Raw genomic sequence first — 18,170 nt, forward strand, 5'->3', positions numbered from 1 at the left:
AAAGTTTTTTGTGAGGGTTAGGGGTAGGGTTAGGGGTAGAATCTATAGTTTGTACAGTATAAAAATCATTATGTCTATGGAGAGTCCTCAAGGATGCGTGTGTGCGCACGTGTTTTAGACAGCTCATGAAGGAAATAGCTGCAATGATTTTTATTCAGAATGGGATCATTCTGATATTAAAGACATTTAAGAGTTTGAAGTAAAAACAAGTTAAGAAGATTAACTTAAAGGAATATTCCGGGTTCAATACAAGTTCTTTCAGCAGCATTTGTGGCATAATATAAATTACCATAAAAAAATCATTTTGACTTGCCCCTCCTTTTCTTAAAAACAAAAACAAAAAATCTAGGTTTTTCAAAATCATCTCTTACAATGGAAGTGAATGGGTGCCAATCTGTAAATGTTAAAATACTTACTATTTTAAATATATAGCCATAAGACATAAACAATATGCATGTTAACATGATTTTCGTGTGATAAAATCGCTTTCTAATTATAGTTTTACAACTTCGTTGCCATGACTACGAAATGTCAGCAAACACTAAAATGACTGTAAAAACTACAATTTAAACAACTCAAGCAATACACAAGTTTTAACAGAATAATGAACAGAATAATGAATGTAATTGCTTTTATAAAATTATAAGCTTCACATTTCTGCCTTTAAACACTCCATTCACTTCCATTGTAAGTATCTCACTGTATTTTTTACAGTGTAATCTCACTTGATTTTTGCTTTTTTTTTAAAGAAAAGGAGGGACAGGTCAAAATAACTTTTTGTGGTAATCAACATTATACCACAAATGCTGTCGATTGAGTTTAACTTGTATTGAATATTCCTTTAAAGTTGGTTTACTCACAAATTCAGTTCAGAAGAATATTTAAATGTACACATCTATGGTAATGTTAATATGATGCCCTGATGTGAATCATGAACGCGGCTTCATGATCGCTGATAGGATAGTTAGCCACAGTCTACTGGCAGATTAATATTGTGGAGGATGAGATTGTTAAGAGATTTAAAGTCCATTGAAATGAATATGCAATTTATGGGTAGACTAGATCTTTTAGTTTGTCAAACTCCCAGTTAGACTTTGGTAAACGTTTAATGTTACTTGAATTGCTATTTTAGTGCATTTCTATCTTTACTCTGGAAGGTTTTTTTTTGGAAAATGTTAAATAAGCATTATATTGTTACATTTTTTGTTTTGTTTCTTAAGATGGAAATAAATGCATTTTGACGGCAAAATAAGTATATGATGCGTCAAATTTCAGCATTTTCCAAATCTGCAATATATTGCGATTAACTACAAAAAATTACGTGATAAATCACGATTAAAAATCAGAATTTAATAGACTGACAACACTAATTATATTATATAAATATATAATTTTAATATAAATTATTGCAAGTGATCTTTAAAAACAGTTGATTTACGCTTGAATTTAAGGCTAAATATTTACGTTTTATGACTTGAAATATTTGTCATATTATTAATATACTGTATGTTAATTTGATAAAATATCAAATTTATAGTTCTATTAAAATTTGAAATAAAACATGTTTATATATACATTTATCTGTAATAGTAATATTAATACATATTATGACTTAAATTTTTATTACTACTATTTATATATTAAAGTGATATAAAATATATATAAATATGATTTATAAATTATGCTGATGGACTTAAATTTTGATTTACTCGATTCAAGGCAAAATATTTATATACATATATTTATAATACCTTGCATGACTTGAAAATCATTTTTATTTGATTATTATACTGTATATTTATAAAATATTTAATACTTTGGGTATAAACAGATTTCTCAAAAAAAAAAAAGAAGAAAAAAAAAAGTGAAATAGAATATTCAACAAAGAAAAATATAAGGGGGGACATCCAGAATTGATCCCAAAATGTGGGCGTTACATACATATACATGCATACATTACGTACATACATATACTGGTGGCCAAAAGTTTGGAATAATGTACAGATTTTGCTTTTTCGGAAGGAATGCCACTTTGGTGAATAAAAGTACCAATTTCTTTCCATAAGAGCAAAATCTGTACATTATTCCAAACTTTTGGCCGCCAGTATATGTTGATATTGATTACGAAGACAAACTTTTTTCAATGTATCGTGCACAATAAGACCTGGAAAATGCATTAAGAGAGTAAATTAACATCATTGAATCAATGGCTATTATTCACTCTTATTACAAGTGCTGTTCTAAGACTCATTTCCAGTAATACCTTATTCATGTTTAATAATTAGTGCATCACCATATACTAAAGCCATTAGTGCAGTGCATCAGAATATACTCACGCTATAGCATTCATTAACTAAAGTGAACTGTAGGTTTACACACACAGAACATAACCATAGTGACACAACAGTGAGGACCCATTAAACTTGTTCCCTTCCCTACAGCAGCAATGCGACCCATCATCTAAACTGCACCTCTTATTTCCAGCAGGTGCCCGCAGTGCCCTCTCAGAGAGCATGTGGGTTACTAATTATTGATTTATGTACCCTCTTACCCAGTGCATTGACCCTGTTACTGTCTCTCTCTCCGCAGACAAGCAACACCAACCCCCTGCTCCTACTCAAGAGGAACAACGAGGTAGGTGTTTATGTGTTTGATCATGGAAAAAGGTAAAATAGTTTCAGCTAGCTTGGACAAGGGACCCTAGCTAGGTCTTTATAATCAAATTGTATTCACAAACTGTGGCTTAGTGATTACCACATGTGCTGAGACACATGTGGACACCACAGGTTTGAGTCTGAATTATGTTTCCCTGATTCCATTACCCCCCTCCTCTCCCAGTCATTTCTTGTCCTTTCTGAATTAACGCTATGGGCTGAAATATACAAACGTATGAAATATAATAACCATTAAGTTTCATAAAACATGTATGGATAATAATCTTTAAAATAAAGTTTATTCATTATTTATATATATATATACACACCAAAAGTTGGGAATAATGTACAGATTTTGCTCTTATGGAAAGAAATTGTTACTTTTATTCACCAGTTGGTTGAGAAAATGCCAAGAGTACATTTCTGCAAAATCTAGGCAAAGTGTGGCCACTTTGAAGATGCTAAAATATAACAGTTTTTTTTTAGTCACAACATAATTCCCATATTTCCATTTCTATTATTCCATAGTTGTGATGACTTTACTATTATTCTAAAATGTGAAAAAAAAATTAAAAAAAATAAATATTGAGAAAGTGACCCTAAACTTTTGAACAGTAGTGTACACACACACACATGCTCTTTGAGAAGGCACTGCGGGCACCTGCCGGAAATAAGAGGCGCAGTTTAGATGATGGGTCGCATTGCTTCTGTAGGGAAGGGAACAAGTTTAATGGGTCCTCACTGTTGTCACTATGGTTATGTTCTGTGTGTGTAAACCTACAGTTCACTTTAGTTAATGAATGCTATAGCGTGAGTATATTCTGATGCACTGCACTAATGGCTTTAGTATGTGGTTATGCACTGATGATTAAACATGAATAAGGTATTACTGGAAATGAGTCTTAGAACAGCACTTGTAATAAGAGTGAATAATAGCCATTGATTCAGTGATGTTAATTTACTTTCTTAATGCATTTATTGTGCACGATACATTGACGAATTTGATTCCAAATGTTAAAAAAAAAAAGTTTGTCTTCGTAATCTATATCAACATATACTGGTGGCCAAAAGTTTGGAATAATGTACAGATTTTGCTCTTATTGAAAGAAATTGGTACTTTTATTCACCAACATGGCATTCAACTGATCACAATGTATAGTCAGGACATTAATAACATGAAAAATTACTATTACAATTTGAAAAAAAATTGTCAGAAATTCTTAAACTACTTCAAAGAGTTCTCATCAAAAAATCTTCCAGCTGCAGCAATGACAGCTTTTCAGATCCTTGGCATTCTATCTGTCAGTTTGTCCAGATACTCATCTCACATTTCACCCCACGCTTCCTGTAGCACTTGCCATAGATGTGGCTGTCTTGCTGGGCACCTCTTACGCACCTTACAGTCTAGCTGATCCCACAAAAGCTCAATGGGGTTAAGATCTATATGTTGTCCAATGTTTGTGTTTCTTTGCCCACTCTAACATTTTCTTTTTGTTTTTCTGTTTCAAAAGTGGCTTTTTCTTTGCAATTCTTCCCATAAGGCCTGCACCCCTGAGTCTTCTCTTTACTGTTGTACATGAAACTGGTGTTGAGCGGGTAGAATTCAATGAAGCTGTCAGCTGAGGACATGTGAGGCGTCTATTTCTCAAACTAGAGACTCTGATGTACTTATCCTCTTGTTTAGTTGTACAGTTGTCTGGCCTTCTACATCTCTTTCTGTCCTTGTTAGAACCAGTCGTCCTTTGTCTTTGAAGACTGTAGTGTACACCTTTGTATGAAATTTTTAGTTTTTTGGCAATTTCAAGCATTGTATAGCCTTCATTCCTCAAAACAATGATTGACTGATGAGTTTCTAGAGAAAGCTGTTTCTTTTTCTAATATTGACCTTAAGACATGCCAGTCTATTGCATACTGTGGCAACTCAAAAACAAACACAAAGACAGTGTTAAGCTTCATTTAACGAACAAAATAGCTTTCAGCAGTGTTTGATATAATGGCAAGAGATTTTTTTAGTACCAAATTAGCAATTTAGCATGATTACTCAAGGATAAGGTGTTGGAGTGATGGCTGCTGGAAATGGGGCCTGTCTAGATTTGATTAAAAATGACTTTTTTTCAAATGGTGATGGTGCTGTTTTTTATATCAGTAATGTCCTGACTTTACTTTGTGATCAGTTGAATGCCACTTTGGTGACTTAAAATACCAATTTCCTTCCGAAATCTGTACATTATTCCAAACTTTTGGCCACTAATATATATATATATATATATATATATATATATATATATATATATATATATATATATATATATTGATAGCGATAATTCAGAGGACAGGAAAATTATACAAAATTATATATAGTTTAAAATATGAAAAATGTTCAGCTGTTTGGAGGATATTATATATCATTATATATGATATGCATTATATTATAATATATATATATTTACATTATAGGTCTTTATTTCGTAAAAATTGCAGTGTATATAATAAAAAATAAAAATATAGAAAATATTATTTATACAATATATATTACAACAAAAAATTCTGTGGCAAAAAAATAAACACTAGTATGTTGGGTGAAGAGACACACATTACTGTATAATCTGTACACACATATTAATACCCCTCTCAGTGTATAATTATATAACTGCTTTGGTTTTCTCAATCCTTTTATCCTCTCTAACAGCAGGTTCTTCAGAGTGTCGCTCATCTACATGACTTACTCAACACATTACAGGTGAGTCACTCGCTTCACGTTTATTTCTCACTCTTTGCTTTGATGAGACCAGCGGAGCTCATCCTTAGCATGACAAAAGGTGCATGAATAGAAATGAGATTTTTTAAATGCAGAGGTTTATTCTGTGGGTTTGTAATCAAGGAGAGTGCATTATGATGTATTAAGAGTTGTGCCATTGTTGATTGTGACCATTCATTGGTGATAGTTGGCTCTGACTGGGAAAGGTACTCTGTTGCCACCAGATGGGCATATTCCCTTTGTGTGTGTTTTTTTTTGTATGTGTGTGTGTGTGTGTGTGTGTGTGTGTGTGTTTTTATTTTATTTATATATATATATATATATATATATATATATATATATATATATATATATATATTTATTTTTTTTTTTTTAGTCCACTTACTTGCTCAGTTCAAGCCTTCCAAAAGCAATATTGTTTTAATTATAGTTAATGACTGAAGTAATTTTCAAGGAGCGTTGGAAATTTTAGATTTAACACTTTGTGTTAAAGTATAAGTCCTTTTACTTCCTTCCTTTTTACATCTGAATTAAAACTGCTTTCTGCACCCATGCAGGCCATCGTTGTCCAGCAAGACACCTTCATTGAAGACCAACGTCACGCCCTAAACGAACGCACACATCCTTCTCGCCATCACTCCATCTCCTCCTCTACCTCCTCTTCTTCCTCCTCCTCATCACGGCCGAGCTCGCTGATCGAGCAGGAGAAACAGCGAAGCCTGGAGAAGCAGCGGCAGGAGGTTGCCTGCCTGCAGAAGCAGCAGGCCGCCCACGCCGAGGAGAGGAAGCGAAGAGAGAAAGAGTGGGAAGCACGGGAGCGTGAGCTCACCCAGAGGGATGCGCAGCTGCAAACCCAAGAAGAGGATGTTCAGAGGAGGCACAGGGAGCTGGAGGAGGAGAAACAAGACCTCCAGAGTAAGAAGGAAGAGTATCAGAGGGACCTGGCCCGCCTCAGAGACAGCCAGAAGAAGCTGGAGAGAGAACGAGATCAGCTGCAGAGAGATGCAGAGCAGATCAGACTAACAGAGGTGAGGATGAAGATCTGTCCATCCATCGATAGATAGATAGAGTTGAAGTCAGAAGTTTACATACACATAGGTTGAAGTCATTAAAACTCAATTTTTAACCATTTCTCAGATTTCATATTAGCAAACTATAGTTTTGGCAAGTCGTTTAAGACATCTACTTTGTGCATGACACAAGTAATTTTTCCAACAGTTGTTTACAGACAGATTGTTTCACTTCTAATTGACTATATCACAATTCCAGTGGGTGAGTTTGCATTCACTAAGTTAACTGTGCCTTTAAGCAGCTTGGAATATTCCAGAAAATGATGTCAAGCCTTTAGGCAATTAGCCAATTAGCTTCTGATAGGCTAATTGGAGTCAATTGGATGTGCACCTGTGGATGTATTTTAATTTCTTTGCTTGACATCATGAGAAAATCAGAAGAAATCAGCCAAGACCTCAGAAACAAAAATTTAGCCATAATGACCATCATTATGTTTGGAGGAAAAAGGGTGAGGCTTGCAAGCCGAAGAACACCATCTCAACCGTAAAGCATGGGGGTGGTAGCATCATGTTTTGGGGGTGTTTTGCTGCAGGAGGGACTGGTGCACTTCACAAAATTGATGGCATCATGAGGAAGGAAAATTATGTGGATATATTGAAGCAACATCTCAAGACATCAGCCATGAAGTTAAAGCTCAGTTGCAAATGGGTCTTCCAAATGGACAATGACCCCAAGCATACCTCTAAAGTTGTGGCAAAATGGCTTAAGGACAACAAAGTCAAGGTATTGGAGTGGCCATCACAAAGCCCTGACCTCAATCCGATAGAAAATTTGTGGGCAGAACTTAAAAAGCATGTGCGAGCAAGGAGGCCTACAAACCTGACTCAGTTTCACCAGTTCTGTCTGGAGGAATGGGCCAAAATTCCAGCAACTTATTGTGAGAAGCTTGTGGAAGGCTACCCAAAAAGTGTGACCCAAGTTAAACAATTTAAAGGCAATGCTACCAAATACTAACAAAGTGTATGTAAACTTCTGACCCACTGGGAATGTGATGAAAGTAATAAAAGCTGAAATAATTATCTCTACTATTATTCTGATATTTCACATTCTTAAAATAAAGTAGTGATCCTAACTGACCTAAGACAGGGAATGTTTTCTATGATTAAATGTCAGGACTTGTGAAAAACTGAATTTAAATGTATTTGGCTAAGGTGTATGTAAACTAACTTCAACTGTAGATAGATAGATGCAGCGACTGATCAATCAGAATCATGTTTTCCAGAGTACTGAGTAATAAATGGATATATTTACAATGTAATATTGTTTAGTTGAAAAAATTACTCATCTTTTCCATTCCTCCTCAAAATTATATAACTGTTCTGTAATTATAAGAACACAAAAGGCCTGCAGTTTAAGTTATGTAATTGTACTGTCTTGTTTTTAACATATGATCTTGATCCTTAGTATAGTTCCCTTTTGAATCCTCAAAATGATCTGAAACTTAATAGTACTGTATAGAGTTAGTTCAATACATCTTGGTATACTGTGAAGAATACCAAAGGGCTTTGATTTCGTTTTAAATAATTGAAGAATCTCACAAAACCTGTCAGGAACAAGTGTGGGTCATCTCCCCATAAAAAGAAAAATCATTTTTGTATTAAAATGTGCATTAAGGCAGTACAACAAATTTTTCCCATTTCTATAATTCTCTTTCTGCTCTATCGTCTTATGCTTGCAGGAACAGAGGAAGAACCGGTCCCCCTCCACCACGTCCGAGGACTCAAAGTTCCAGAGCTCTAGTTCATTGGACCGTGACCCCTCAGAGTTGGAGCTCTCCTCCTTGTCTGCCCGAGACTTCCTATCCCGCATGGATTCCAAACGCAAAGGGAAGAACCTCAATCCTTTCTCCTCCAACTCAAGCCAGAAGAGCCAGAACAGCGAGGCGCAGAGCCAGATCCCCAGCCGTCTGCTGCAGCTGGCCAAACCCAAGGAGAAGAAGGAGAAGAAGGACAAGAAGAAGAAAAAGGGGAAGGGACAGCAGAGCCAAATTGCAGGTAGAGTTTAAAAGCTTGTAGTTTTGTTGTAGAGTATTTAAAGACAACATGAAATCAAAATTGACCCAATTTAGGTTCTTAACTAATTTCCCTCATTATATTTTGCACGATTCATCAGTTAACCTTATTCTGATGAAAAAAATAACTTTCTCCTCTAAAATGACACTTTTGTTGATGTAATCAAGGCCGTTGGGGCGGGGCAAATAATATTGACCAGTAGTATTGTAGCCCAGCATTCATGATCCAGTCAGATCCCAGTGGTGAAAATCATGTCAAAATTTCCTGCGGAATATTTAATTTCACATGATAACTCTGGTTACCAAGTTATGTCTTCAAGATATTTTTTTTAAAGGTACACTACGGAAGATTTCTCATGTAAGATTTCAATCGAAATTTTAAAAATTGACCATAATCAAGCCAGTACATAAACAAAGTTCAAAAGTGTATAGCGATTCAATTTGGTAAAGGCTATGGTATACTTAGTTTTTCATCATGCCATCATATATCTTGCGCACGGTCAAGTGCTGTAGCCTTTCAAAGTTCACTATTTTAACCGCAAGCCCGCATGAACACCTTCAAAATATGTACACTTCAACTGCTTTGATAGTGCAGTCTGCGGAAGGTGCATGCACGTACGACATGCACCAGGCAAGACACTGTTCGTGTGTCTTGAAAAATTAATCTGAGCGCGGACTGCTGATGATATTATTTTGTCGCATGGGGCTGTCGATTTATTGTGTTAATTTAGTGTGATTAAATGGAAAATAACGTATAAAAAAATTTATGCAGTTAATCATGCCTCCTCACCATATTTAATTTCCATAATAAGGAATTCTCATTCCATTTATCCTAGCAATTGTGTGAAGAACTGGCTTTTAATGTATTTGAATGATCTGAATTATTATTTTTATATTTAAAATTACTTTATATTATACAACGGTTAGTTCCAGTCCTTAAATCTGATTGAACGATAGGTATTCCAAGAGTGCTTATAGCTCAGACCATCAGCACTGGGACGCTTTACTGTTTGTATCACTCTGCTTGTGTTTGTGGTGTTCCAAACTAACGTGTAAGGGCAGACAGATGTGTACATTTTCATTAATTCCTGTGACATTAAAGATTTGAGCCAACAGGTGGTGATAAAAGACTGTCTTTTTTTGCGAGTTTAGCTGGCATTAACAAACTGCGTTGTCAGTCAGTGCGTGAGTTTCTGTGAAGTCATCCAGAATGATCTCTCACTCAATGATCGCTCTGATTACTACTACACTATAGCTGAGATATAGTTAAACTATCAGCTTCAGCATTACTTTCAATCACAGCTAAGAGTCATGACAGACGAAGTTATCAAACACTCTCATGGCACCTACCTGATACCCAAATTTCTGAGTTGGAAGAAGTAAACTTTCAACATGGCAGAGGAGAGAATGCTTTCTTTGTCTTTGTCAATATAAGAAATATACATGAATGAAACTGACGTCCTCCATATTTTCTCTATTTTTATATATATATATATATATATATATATATATATATACACACACACACAGTTGAAGTCAGAAATTTACACACACTTAGGTTGAAGTAATTAAAACAAATTTTTTTAACCACTCCACAGATTTAATATTAGCAAACTGTTGTTTTGGCAAGTCGTTTAGGACATCTACTTTGTGCGTGACACAAGTAATTTTTCCAACAATTGTTTACAGACAGATTGTTTCACTTTTAATTGACTATATCACAATTTCAGTGGGTCAAAAGTTTACATACACTAAGTTAACTGTGCCTTTATGCAGAAAATGATGTCAATGCTTTAGACAATTAGCCAATTAGCTTCTTATAGGAGGTGAACTGAATTGGAGGTGTGCCTCTGGATGTATTATAAGGCCTACCTTCAAACTCAATGCCTCTTTGCTTGACATCATGGCAAAATCTAAATAAATCAGCCAAGACCTCAGAAAAAAAATTGTGGACCTTCACAAGCCTGGTCCATCCTTGGGAGCAATTTCCAAATGACTGAAGGTACCACGTTCATCTGTACAAACAATAGTACGCAAGTATAAACACCATGGGACCATGCAGATCATACCGCTCAGGAAGGAGACGTATTCTGTCTCCTAGAGATGAACATAGTTTGGTGCGAAAAGTGCAAATCAATCCTAGAACAACAGCAAAGAAACCTTGTGAAGATTCTGGAGGAAACAGGTAGACAAGTATCTATATCCACAGTAGAACATGTCCTATATCGACATAACCTGAAAGGCTGCTCAGCAAGGAAAAACCACTGCTCCAAACCACCATAAAAAAGCCAGACTACAGTTTGCAAGTGCACATGGGGACAAAGATCTTACTTTTTGGAAAAAATTTCCTCAGGTCTGATAAAACAATACTTTAACTGTTTGGCCATAATGACCATCATTATGTTTGGAGGAAAAAGGCTGAGGATTGCATGCCAAAGAACACGATCCCAACCGTGAAGCATGGGGGTGGCAGCATCATGTTGTGGGGGTGCTTTGCTGCAAGAGGGACTGGTGCACTTCACAAAATAGATGGAATCATGAGGAAGGAAAATTTTGTGGATATATTGAAGCAACATCTCAAGAGATCAGCCATGAAGTTAAAGCTCGGTCGCAAATGGGTCTTCCAAATAGACAATGACCCCAAGCATACCTCCAAAGTTGTGGCAAAATAGCTGAAGGACAACAAAGCCAAGGTATTGGAGTGGCCATCACAAAGTCCTGACCTCAATCCGATAGAAGATATGTGGCAGAACTGAAAAAGAATATGCAAGCAAGGAGGCCTACAAACCTGACTCCGTTACACCAGTTCTTTCTGGAGGAATGGGCCAAAATTCCAGCTACTTATTGTGAGAAGCTTGTGGAAGGCTACCCTATAAGCATTATCATATATATACAGGATATAAACTCAGCAAAAAAATAAACTCTCCTTTTTCTGGACACTGTATTTTAAAGATAATTTTGTAAAAATCCAAATAACTTTACAGATCTTTACAATAAAGGGTTTAAACAATGTTTTCCATGCTTGTTCAATGAACCATAAACAATTAATGAACATGCACCCTTGGAACGGTCATTAAGACACTAACAGCTTACAGATAGTAGGCAATTAAGGTCACAGTTATAAAAACTTAGCACACTAAAGAGACCTTTCTACTGACTCTGGAAAAACTCCAAAAGAAAGATGCCCAGGGTCCCTGCTCATCTGCGTGAATGTGCCTTAGGCATACTGCATGGAGGTATGAGGACTGCAGATGTGGCCAGGGCAATAAATTGCAATGTCCGTACTGTGAGTCGCCTAAGACAGTGCTACAGGGAGACAGGAAGGACAGCTGATAGTCCTCACAGTGGCTGACCACGTGTAACAACACCTGCACAGGATCGGTGCATCTGAATATCACACCTGCGGGACAGGTACAGGATGGCAACAACAACTGCCTGAGTTACACCAGGAATGCACAATCCCTCCATCAGTGCTCAGACTGTTCGCAATAGGCTGGGAGAGGCTGGACTGAGGGCTTGTAGGCCTGTTGTAAGGCAGGTCCTTACCAGACATCACCAGCAACAATGTCAACTATGGGCACAAACCCACCTTCGCTGGACCAGACAGGACTGGCAAAAAGTGCTCTTCACTGATGAGTCGCAGTTTTGTCTCACCAGGGGTGATGGTCGGACTCCCGTTTATCGTCGAAGGAATGAGTGTTACACCGAGGCCCGTACTCGAGCGGGATCGATTTGGGGGTGGAGGGTCGGTCATGGTCTGGGGCGGTGTGCCACAGCAATCTCAACGCTGTGCATTACAGGGAAGACATCCTCCTCCCTCATGTGGTACCCTTCATGCAGGCTCATTCTGACTTGACCTTCCAGCATGACAATGCCACCAGCCATACTGCTCATTCTGTGCGTGATTGCCTGCAAAACAGGAATGTCAGTGTTCTGCCATGGCCAGCGCAGAGCCCGGATCTTAATCCCATTGAGCACGTCTGGGACCTGTTGGAATGAGGGTGAGGGCTAGGGCCATTTCCCCCAGAAATGTCCGGGAATTTGCAAGTGCCTTGGTGGAAGAGTGGGGTAACATCTCACAGCAAGAACTGGCAAATCTGGTGCAGTCCATGAGGAGGAGATGCACTGCAGTACTTAATGCAGATACTGCATTTGTTCAGGGACATATTATTCCATTTCTGTTTGTCACATGTCTGTGAAACTTGTTCAGTTTATGTCTTAGTTGTTGAATCTTATGTTCATTCAAATATTTGCACATGTTAAGTTTGCCGAAAATAAAAGCAGTTGAAAGTGAGGACGTTTATTTTTTTGCTGAATTTATATATTGCTTTACTAAATTGTCTTTATTTAGGGGTGTTTCTCTAATTATTGATATGTGATTTGATTAATTAATCGTTACATCATGGAATTTAATAAATTTTTATTTGATTGACAGCCCTAGAAAAAATAAAAATAAATAAATAGATGGTTTTCTCTCTCTCTCTTTCTCTGCAGAATCTCAGAGCACTGTGGTTCCAGATGCAACCACGGACGGCGAGATCTTTTTCTGCTGATATGGCCCTCCTTCATCATCCTTTTTCCCCACAGTGCCTCTGTGCAGGGGTCACTGGTCTCTTGGTTGTGGACGGTAAACCAGAGTCCAGAAGCAGTCCTGGTGCCCCCTCCACCCCCCCACACATACTTGTGGTCTTGATGGGCATCAGGCCTGGACAGAACGTTTTAACTGAGCGTTTCCTGTGACCTGATTTTTGGCGGTTGTCTGCACAGTGACTTCAATCACAATTTCTTTTCTGAAGAAGATTAAGACTGTGCACCAGTGTTGGGGAACAATATGTGTCAGATATTAGCACCTGGGGCACTTTTTCCACACAAAGAAAAATAAAGATTTATAACAGCAGGTGGTGTCACACTGGGAGAGAGCTGGCTTTAGAACAGCTGTAAAAGTCTCCTTTGAGCACTTTCCATTTCACTGAAGGACATTTGACTAATGAAGATACTAATAATCAGTGAGTGAAGTCAAATTGAAATTTGCAATGCAGTGACTAAGTTTCTACACCTTTCCATGCTTTTTCTTTCTTACCTGTTTTGTTACTGTGTGTCCTGCCTCAATAGTAATACTATACTTTCAGCAGACAAACCGTTTTCTTTCTTTTTGGTCTTCTATACTGTGTCCTAACCAGATGTGACATGATAAAGCGACAAGCGTTTCAAGCTATCTCATCCATGTCAGTCTGGGTTTTGTTGTAATCAGCCGCAACAAGTGACACGTCATTTGTACGATCACTTGATTTCTATTTCTACTGTGCCAGTCTGGGTATCCCCGCCCACTGTGAAATTTCATTGGTCCACAATCCCGCTCTCCTTTCTGAAAATGGAACATCCAATATCTTCTGATTGGCTGTGATTGTGTTACATCGCATAGCAGTTTTGCGCTCCGTGTGTACACGCAAATTGCTTGATGCTGAAAACTGCATTGCATTTGGTTAGGACATGGTGTGAAAATAAACTTTAGGTCCTGTGTAAATACACTGCCAGCGTTGGTTTTATTCCAGTTTATAAGGTAAAAGGTTTTGTAATTGATCATAAAGGGATGCAACATCAAGCCTTTTATGAATCCAAGGGATACATTTGAAATCATTTTAATGAGCATGACATAAATGGAAGCGTAAAAGTGTATTGCAGTAATGTTGTTTATTTATTGGTTTTGTTAATATCGTTTCCCTCCCTAAGTGAATGAAAGAAGGTCTATGTTTATTTCACTTAAAAGATGACACAGAGAATAATTTTGTTTCACCTAAACCCCACACTTTTTTTTTTCTTGTAAGCCGCAATGCAATTTTAATCCTTAGCACTTTATAAGCACATTGTCAAGTGGAAAAAAATGGCTGGCTTTAAGACTAGACAATCGATCAGCTCCACTTAACTGGTAAACAGCCTCCTTTGTATGTGGATGAAAACGAGAGTTTTTATTTGATAATCTTTTACTGTACCATATGAATGTTATTGTAAATTTGTTCAACCAAACATAAAGCTAGCTTTTACGTAAGCTACCAAAAGAGCGGGTGTTTTAACTGCAGTATTTTGTTTTCCTTTTTTATCGAATCTGAAATGTCAAACTGAAAAATATGAGGGAATCAACTTTATTAGGTGGGATTTACAGTGATTTGTGTTAGCCGTGGGGTATCGTAAAATGCAGTTTCCATCCGATTTTCCATGGCGGACATGTTTGATCTGCTTGACAGCAGGACAATGTACTAAAAGTATGAATACATTGTGTATGTATTAAAAGCCTGAATTGTACCCTCTAACTAGATCTTAGCCATTTAAAAAGCCCTCGCCTGCTGGCCAGGCTCACAGTTCTGTTGAACATAAGGAAATATTTTAAGAATGCAGATAAAAGTGTTAATTTAAGCTTTCTGCTCTGTTTTTATTTTCTTGAAATTAAACTTCTACCTAACCACGCCTCTCTAATGCGTTAGAGTGATGAATCATTTATTAATCAGTACCCCTTGACTACTCTTTGGATTTAATTCATTCATCCTAGAGAATTTTAAGACTTATCAGTCAACGTATTCCTCAGAGGAAGTATGGCTGCTGATGCTGAGGGATTCTGCATGCTGTAATGAATTAAACCTGGTGCTAAACTGAGGGAAAAAAAAGGCCTTGACCATCAGAGGGCGCTGTGGCGATGTTCACCAGGGCTCAAAAATAAAACAATCATTTTATCTATTCTAGTCCTACCTATCTCATCACTCAAGCTATACAGAACCATGTGTGTTTGTTGATTAATCATTCCTTGTTCCATTGAGGCATTTGTCATCGGCCAACGACTGGGATAAATAGTAACTGAGGCCCATGCTCACATTTGTTTTTAACCTGCCTTAAATATCCCCCAGATCCTACAGTGTTTGTTGGTTCCTTTTCACTGCCAAATCCTCTTTCAGAGAACTCTCAAGATGAACTATTACTAGCACTGTAGCACACGTGAAGCTACATGGAAGTGTACTTTTTCATTTGAAATAATGGCTGCCGTGAGAAATGCACATGAGAAAATTCAGAATCGTCAACATGTTAATGCAAATCAAACTTGGAGACATCTGCTTTGGAAAGTGACCAGTGGTTACATATAGGTGCAGTAATTTCTTGTCAAATTTTATGTAAAAAGGGGCAAAAATACCACAAAATTTGTAAATATCTGTAATGTAAAAAAAAAAAAAAAAGTATGAATTATGTATTTTCATTTTGTGATTTGATTAAAGCATTTTATAACTAGCTTTATAAGCATTCTCTGGTTTGGAGATATGACAAATGTAAATAAAAAAAATATATATATACATCTTAATAAATAACTGTTGTATGACAATATGTGGTCCTAGTTATTTTCTGCTATTCCTGTTATGTGTTGAAAGCTTTTTCACATGGTGACATGACAACAAATTATTATTTATTTATTTATTTATTTATTTTTTTTACTTTGGATCTATTCAGTTATTTAAAAATACATAAATCCAATTCAATCAAAACAATAACTTGAATAAACCTCTATTATGACAAACATGTTTATTTATTTTAATTTTGGAGTTTGAAAAAAAAATTAAGAAAATATTAAATACAATTTTAAGCTGTTAATATAATTCTAATCAATTTATACTGTATATAAATTATAAATTATATTTTATCATAAAAATAAACATATTATAAGCTAGCAATCTTTAAAAAAAGGTTTGGAAAAATCTTTTATTATTTACTCTTAATAAAAAAGTTTAACTATTTTGTTTTAAAACATTAATATAAATTAACTTTTTTTTCCCATCAAATCAAAGTCAGCATTCTGAGATTATATTCTTCTCACCACAACTGTACAGAGCGGTTATCTGAGTTACCATAGACATTGTCAGTTTGAACCAGTCTGGCCATTCTCTGTTGACCTCTCTCATCAACAAGGCATTTCCGTCCACAGATCTGCCACTCATTGGATGTTTTTGTTTTTGGCATCATTCTGATTAAATTCTAGAGACTGTTGTGCGTGAAAATCCCAGGAGATCAGCAGTTACAGAAATACTCAAACCAATCCGTCTGGTACCAGCAACCATGGTCCAAATCACTGAGATCAAATTTTTTCCCCATTCTGATGGTTGATGTGAACATTAACTGAAGCTCCTGACCCATATCTGCTGATTTTATGCACCACTGCTGCCACACGATTTTCACACACAACAGTCTCTTGAATTTACTCTGAATGGTGCCAAAAACATCCAGTGAGGGGCAGTTCTGTGGACGTAAGTGCCTTGTTGATGAGAGAGGTCAACAGAGAATGGCCAAACTGGTTCAAACTGATAAAGTCTATGGTAACTCAGATAACCACTCTGTACAATTGTGGTGAGAAGAATAGCATCTCTGAATGCTATTCTGAGATGCGGGTTGGTGCTTTTTTGGCAGCACGAGGGGGACCTACACAATATTAGGCAGGTGGTTTTAATGTTATGGCTGATCGGTGTGTGTATATATATATATATATATATATAAATTTTACTTTTATATAGGCAAAAGTTTGGAATAATGTACAGATTATGCTCTTATGGAAAGAAATTGGTACTTTTATTCACCAAAGTGGCATCCAACTGATCACAATGTATAGTCAGGACATTAATAATGTGAAAAACGTACAATTACAATTTGAATTTTTTTTCAGAACTTCTTAAACTACTTCAAAGAGTTCTCATCAAAAAATCCTCCACGTGCAGCAATGACAGCTTTTCAGATCCTTGGCATTCTAGCTGTCAGTTTGTCCAGATGCTCAGGTGACATTTCACCCCACACTTCCTGTAGCACTTGTCGTAGACGTGACTCTTGTCGGGCACTTCTCATGCACCTTACATTCTAGCTGATCCCACAAAAGCTCAATGGGTTTAAGATCCATAACACTCTTTTCCAATTATCTGTTGTCCAATGTCTGTGTTTCTTTGCCCACTCTAACATTTTCTTTTTGTTTTTCTGTTTCAAAAGTGGCTTTTTCTTTCCATAAGGCCTGCACACCTGAGTCTTGAAACTGTACATGAAACTGGTGTTGAGCAGGTAGAATTCAATGAAGCTGTCAGCTGAGGACATGTGAGGTGTCTATTTCTCAAACTAGAGTCTCTGATGTACTTATCCTCTTGTTTAGTCGTACATCTGGCCTTCCACATCTATTTCTGTCCTTGTTAGAGCCAGTTGTCCTTTGTCTTTGAAGACTGTAGTGTACACCTTTGTATGAAACCTTCAGTTTTTTTTTGGCAATTTCAAGCATTGTATAGCCTTCATTCCTCAAAACAATGATTGACTGATGCTTTTCTAGAGAAAGCTGTTTCTTTTTTGCCATTTTTGACCTAATATTGACCTTAAGACATGCCAGTCTATTGCATACTGTGGCAACTCAAAAACAAAGACAATGTTAAGCTTCATTTAATGAACCAAATAGCTTTCAGCAGTGTTTGATATAATGGCAAATGATTTTCTAGTACCAAATTAGCAATTTAGCATGATTACTCAAGGATAAGGTGTTGGATTGATTGCTACTGGAAATGGGGCCTGTCTATTTTTGATCAAAAATGACTTTTTAGAGCAGCCTGTATTTCTCCTGAGGTTACCTATGGGTTTTTCTTTGTATCCTGAACAATTCTTCTGGCAGTTGTGGCTG

The 18,170-nt window shown here is 36.7% G+C and overlaps 1 protein-coding gene across 9 annotated transcripts in view; it reads left to right on the plus strand.

Moving 5' to 3' along the window:
• LOC127435888 (A-kinase anchor protein 13-like) overlaps positions 1-15,857 on the plus strand; it is a 150,001-nt gene extending 134,144 nt beyond the window's left edge. For 8 of the 9 annotated variants that reach the window (XM_051689657.1, XM_051689663.1, XM_051689662.1 and 5 more), the window contains 5 exons: positions 2,590-2,634; positions 5,344-5,394; positions 5,970-6,440; positions 8,162-8,477; positions 12,989-15,857. In XM_051689657.1, the coding sequence (XP_051545617.1) occupies positions 2,590-2,634; positions 5,344-5,394; positions 5,970-6,440; positions 8,162-8,477; positions 12,989-13,047 (942 nt within the window). In that variant the 3' untranslated portion in view covers positions 13,048-15,857. The remainder of the gene's footprint in view (positions 1-2,589; positions 2,635-5,343; positions 5,395-5,969; positions 6,441-8,161; positions 8,478-12,988) is intronic. The other variant, XM_051689660.1, reaches the window with a different exon arrangement.
• Positions 15,858-18,170: the final 2,313 nt, after the last annotated feature.

This window comes from Myxocyprinus asiaticus, chromosome 46 (genome assembly GCF_019703515.2).
Source record: "Myxocyprinus asiaticus isolate MX2 ecotype Aquarium Trade chromosome 46, UBuf_Myxa_2, whole genome shotgun sequence".
Classification (NCBI taxonomy): Eukaryota; Metazoa; Chordata; class Actinopteri; order Cypriniformes; family Catostomidae; genus Myxocyprinus; species Myxocyprinus asiaticus.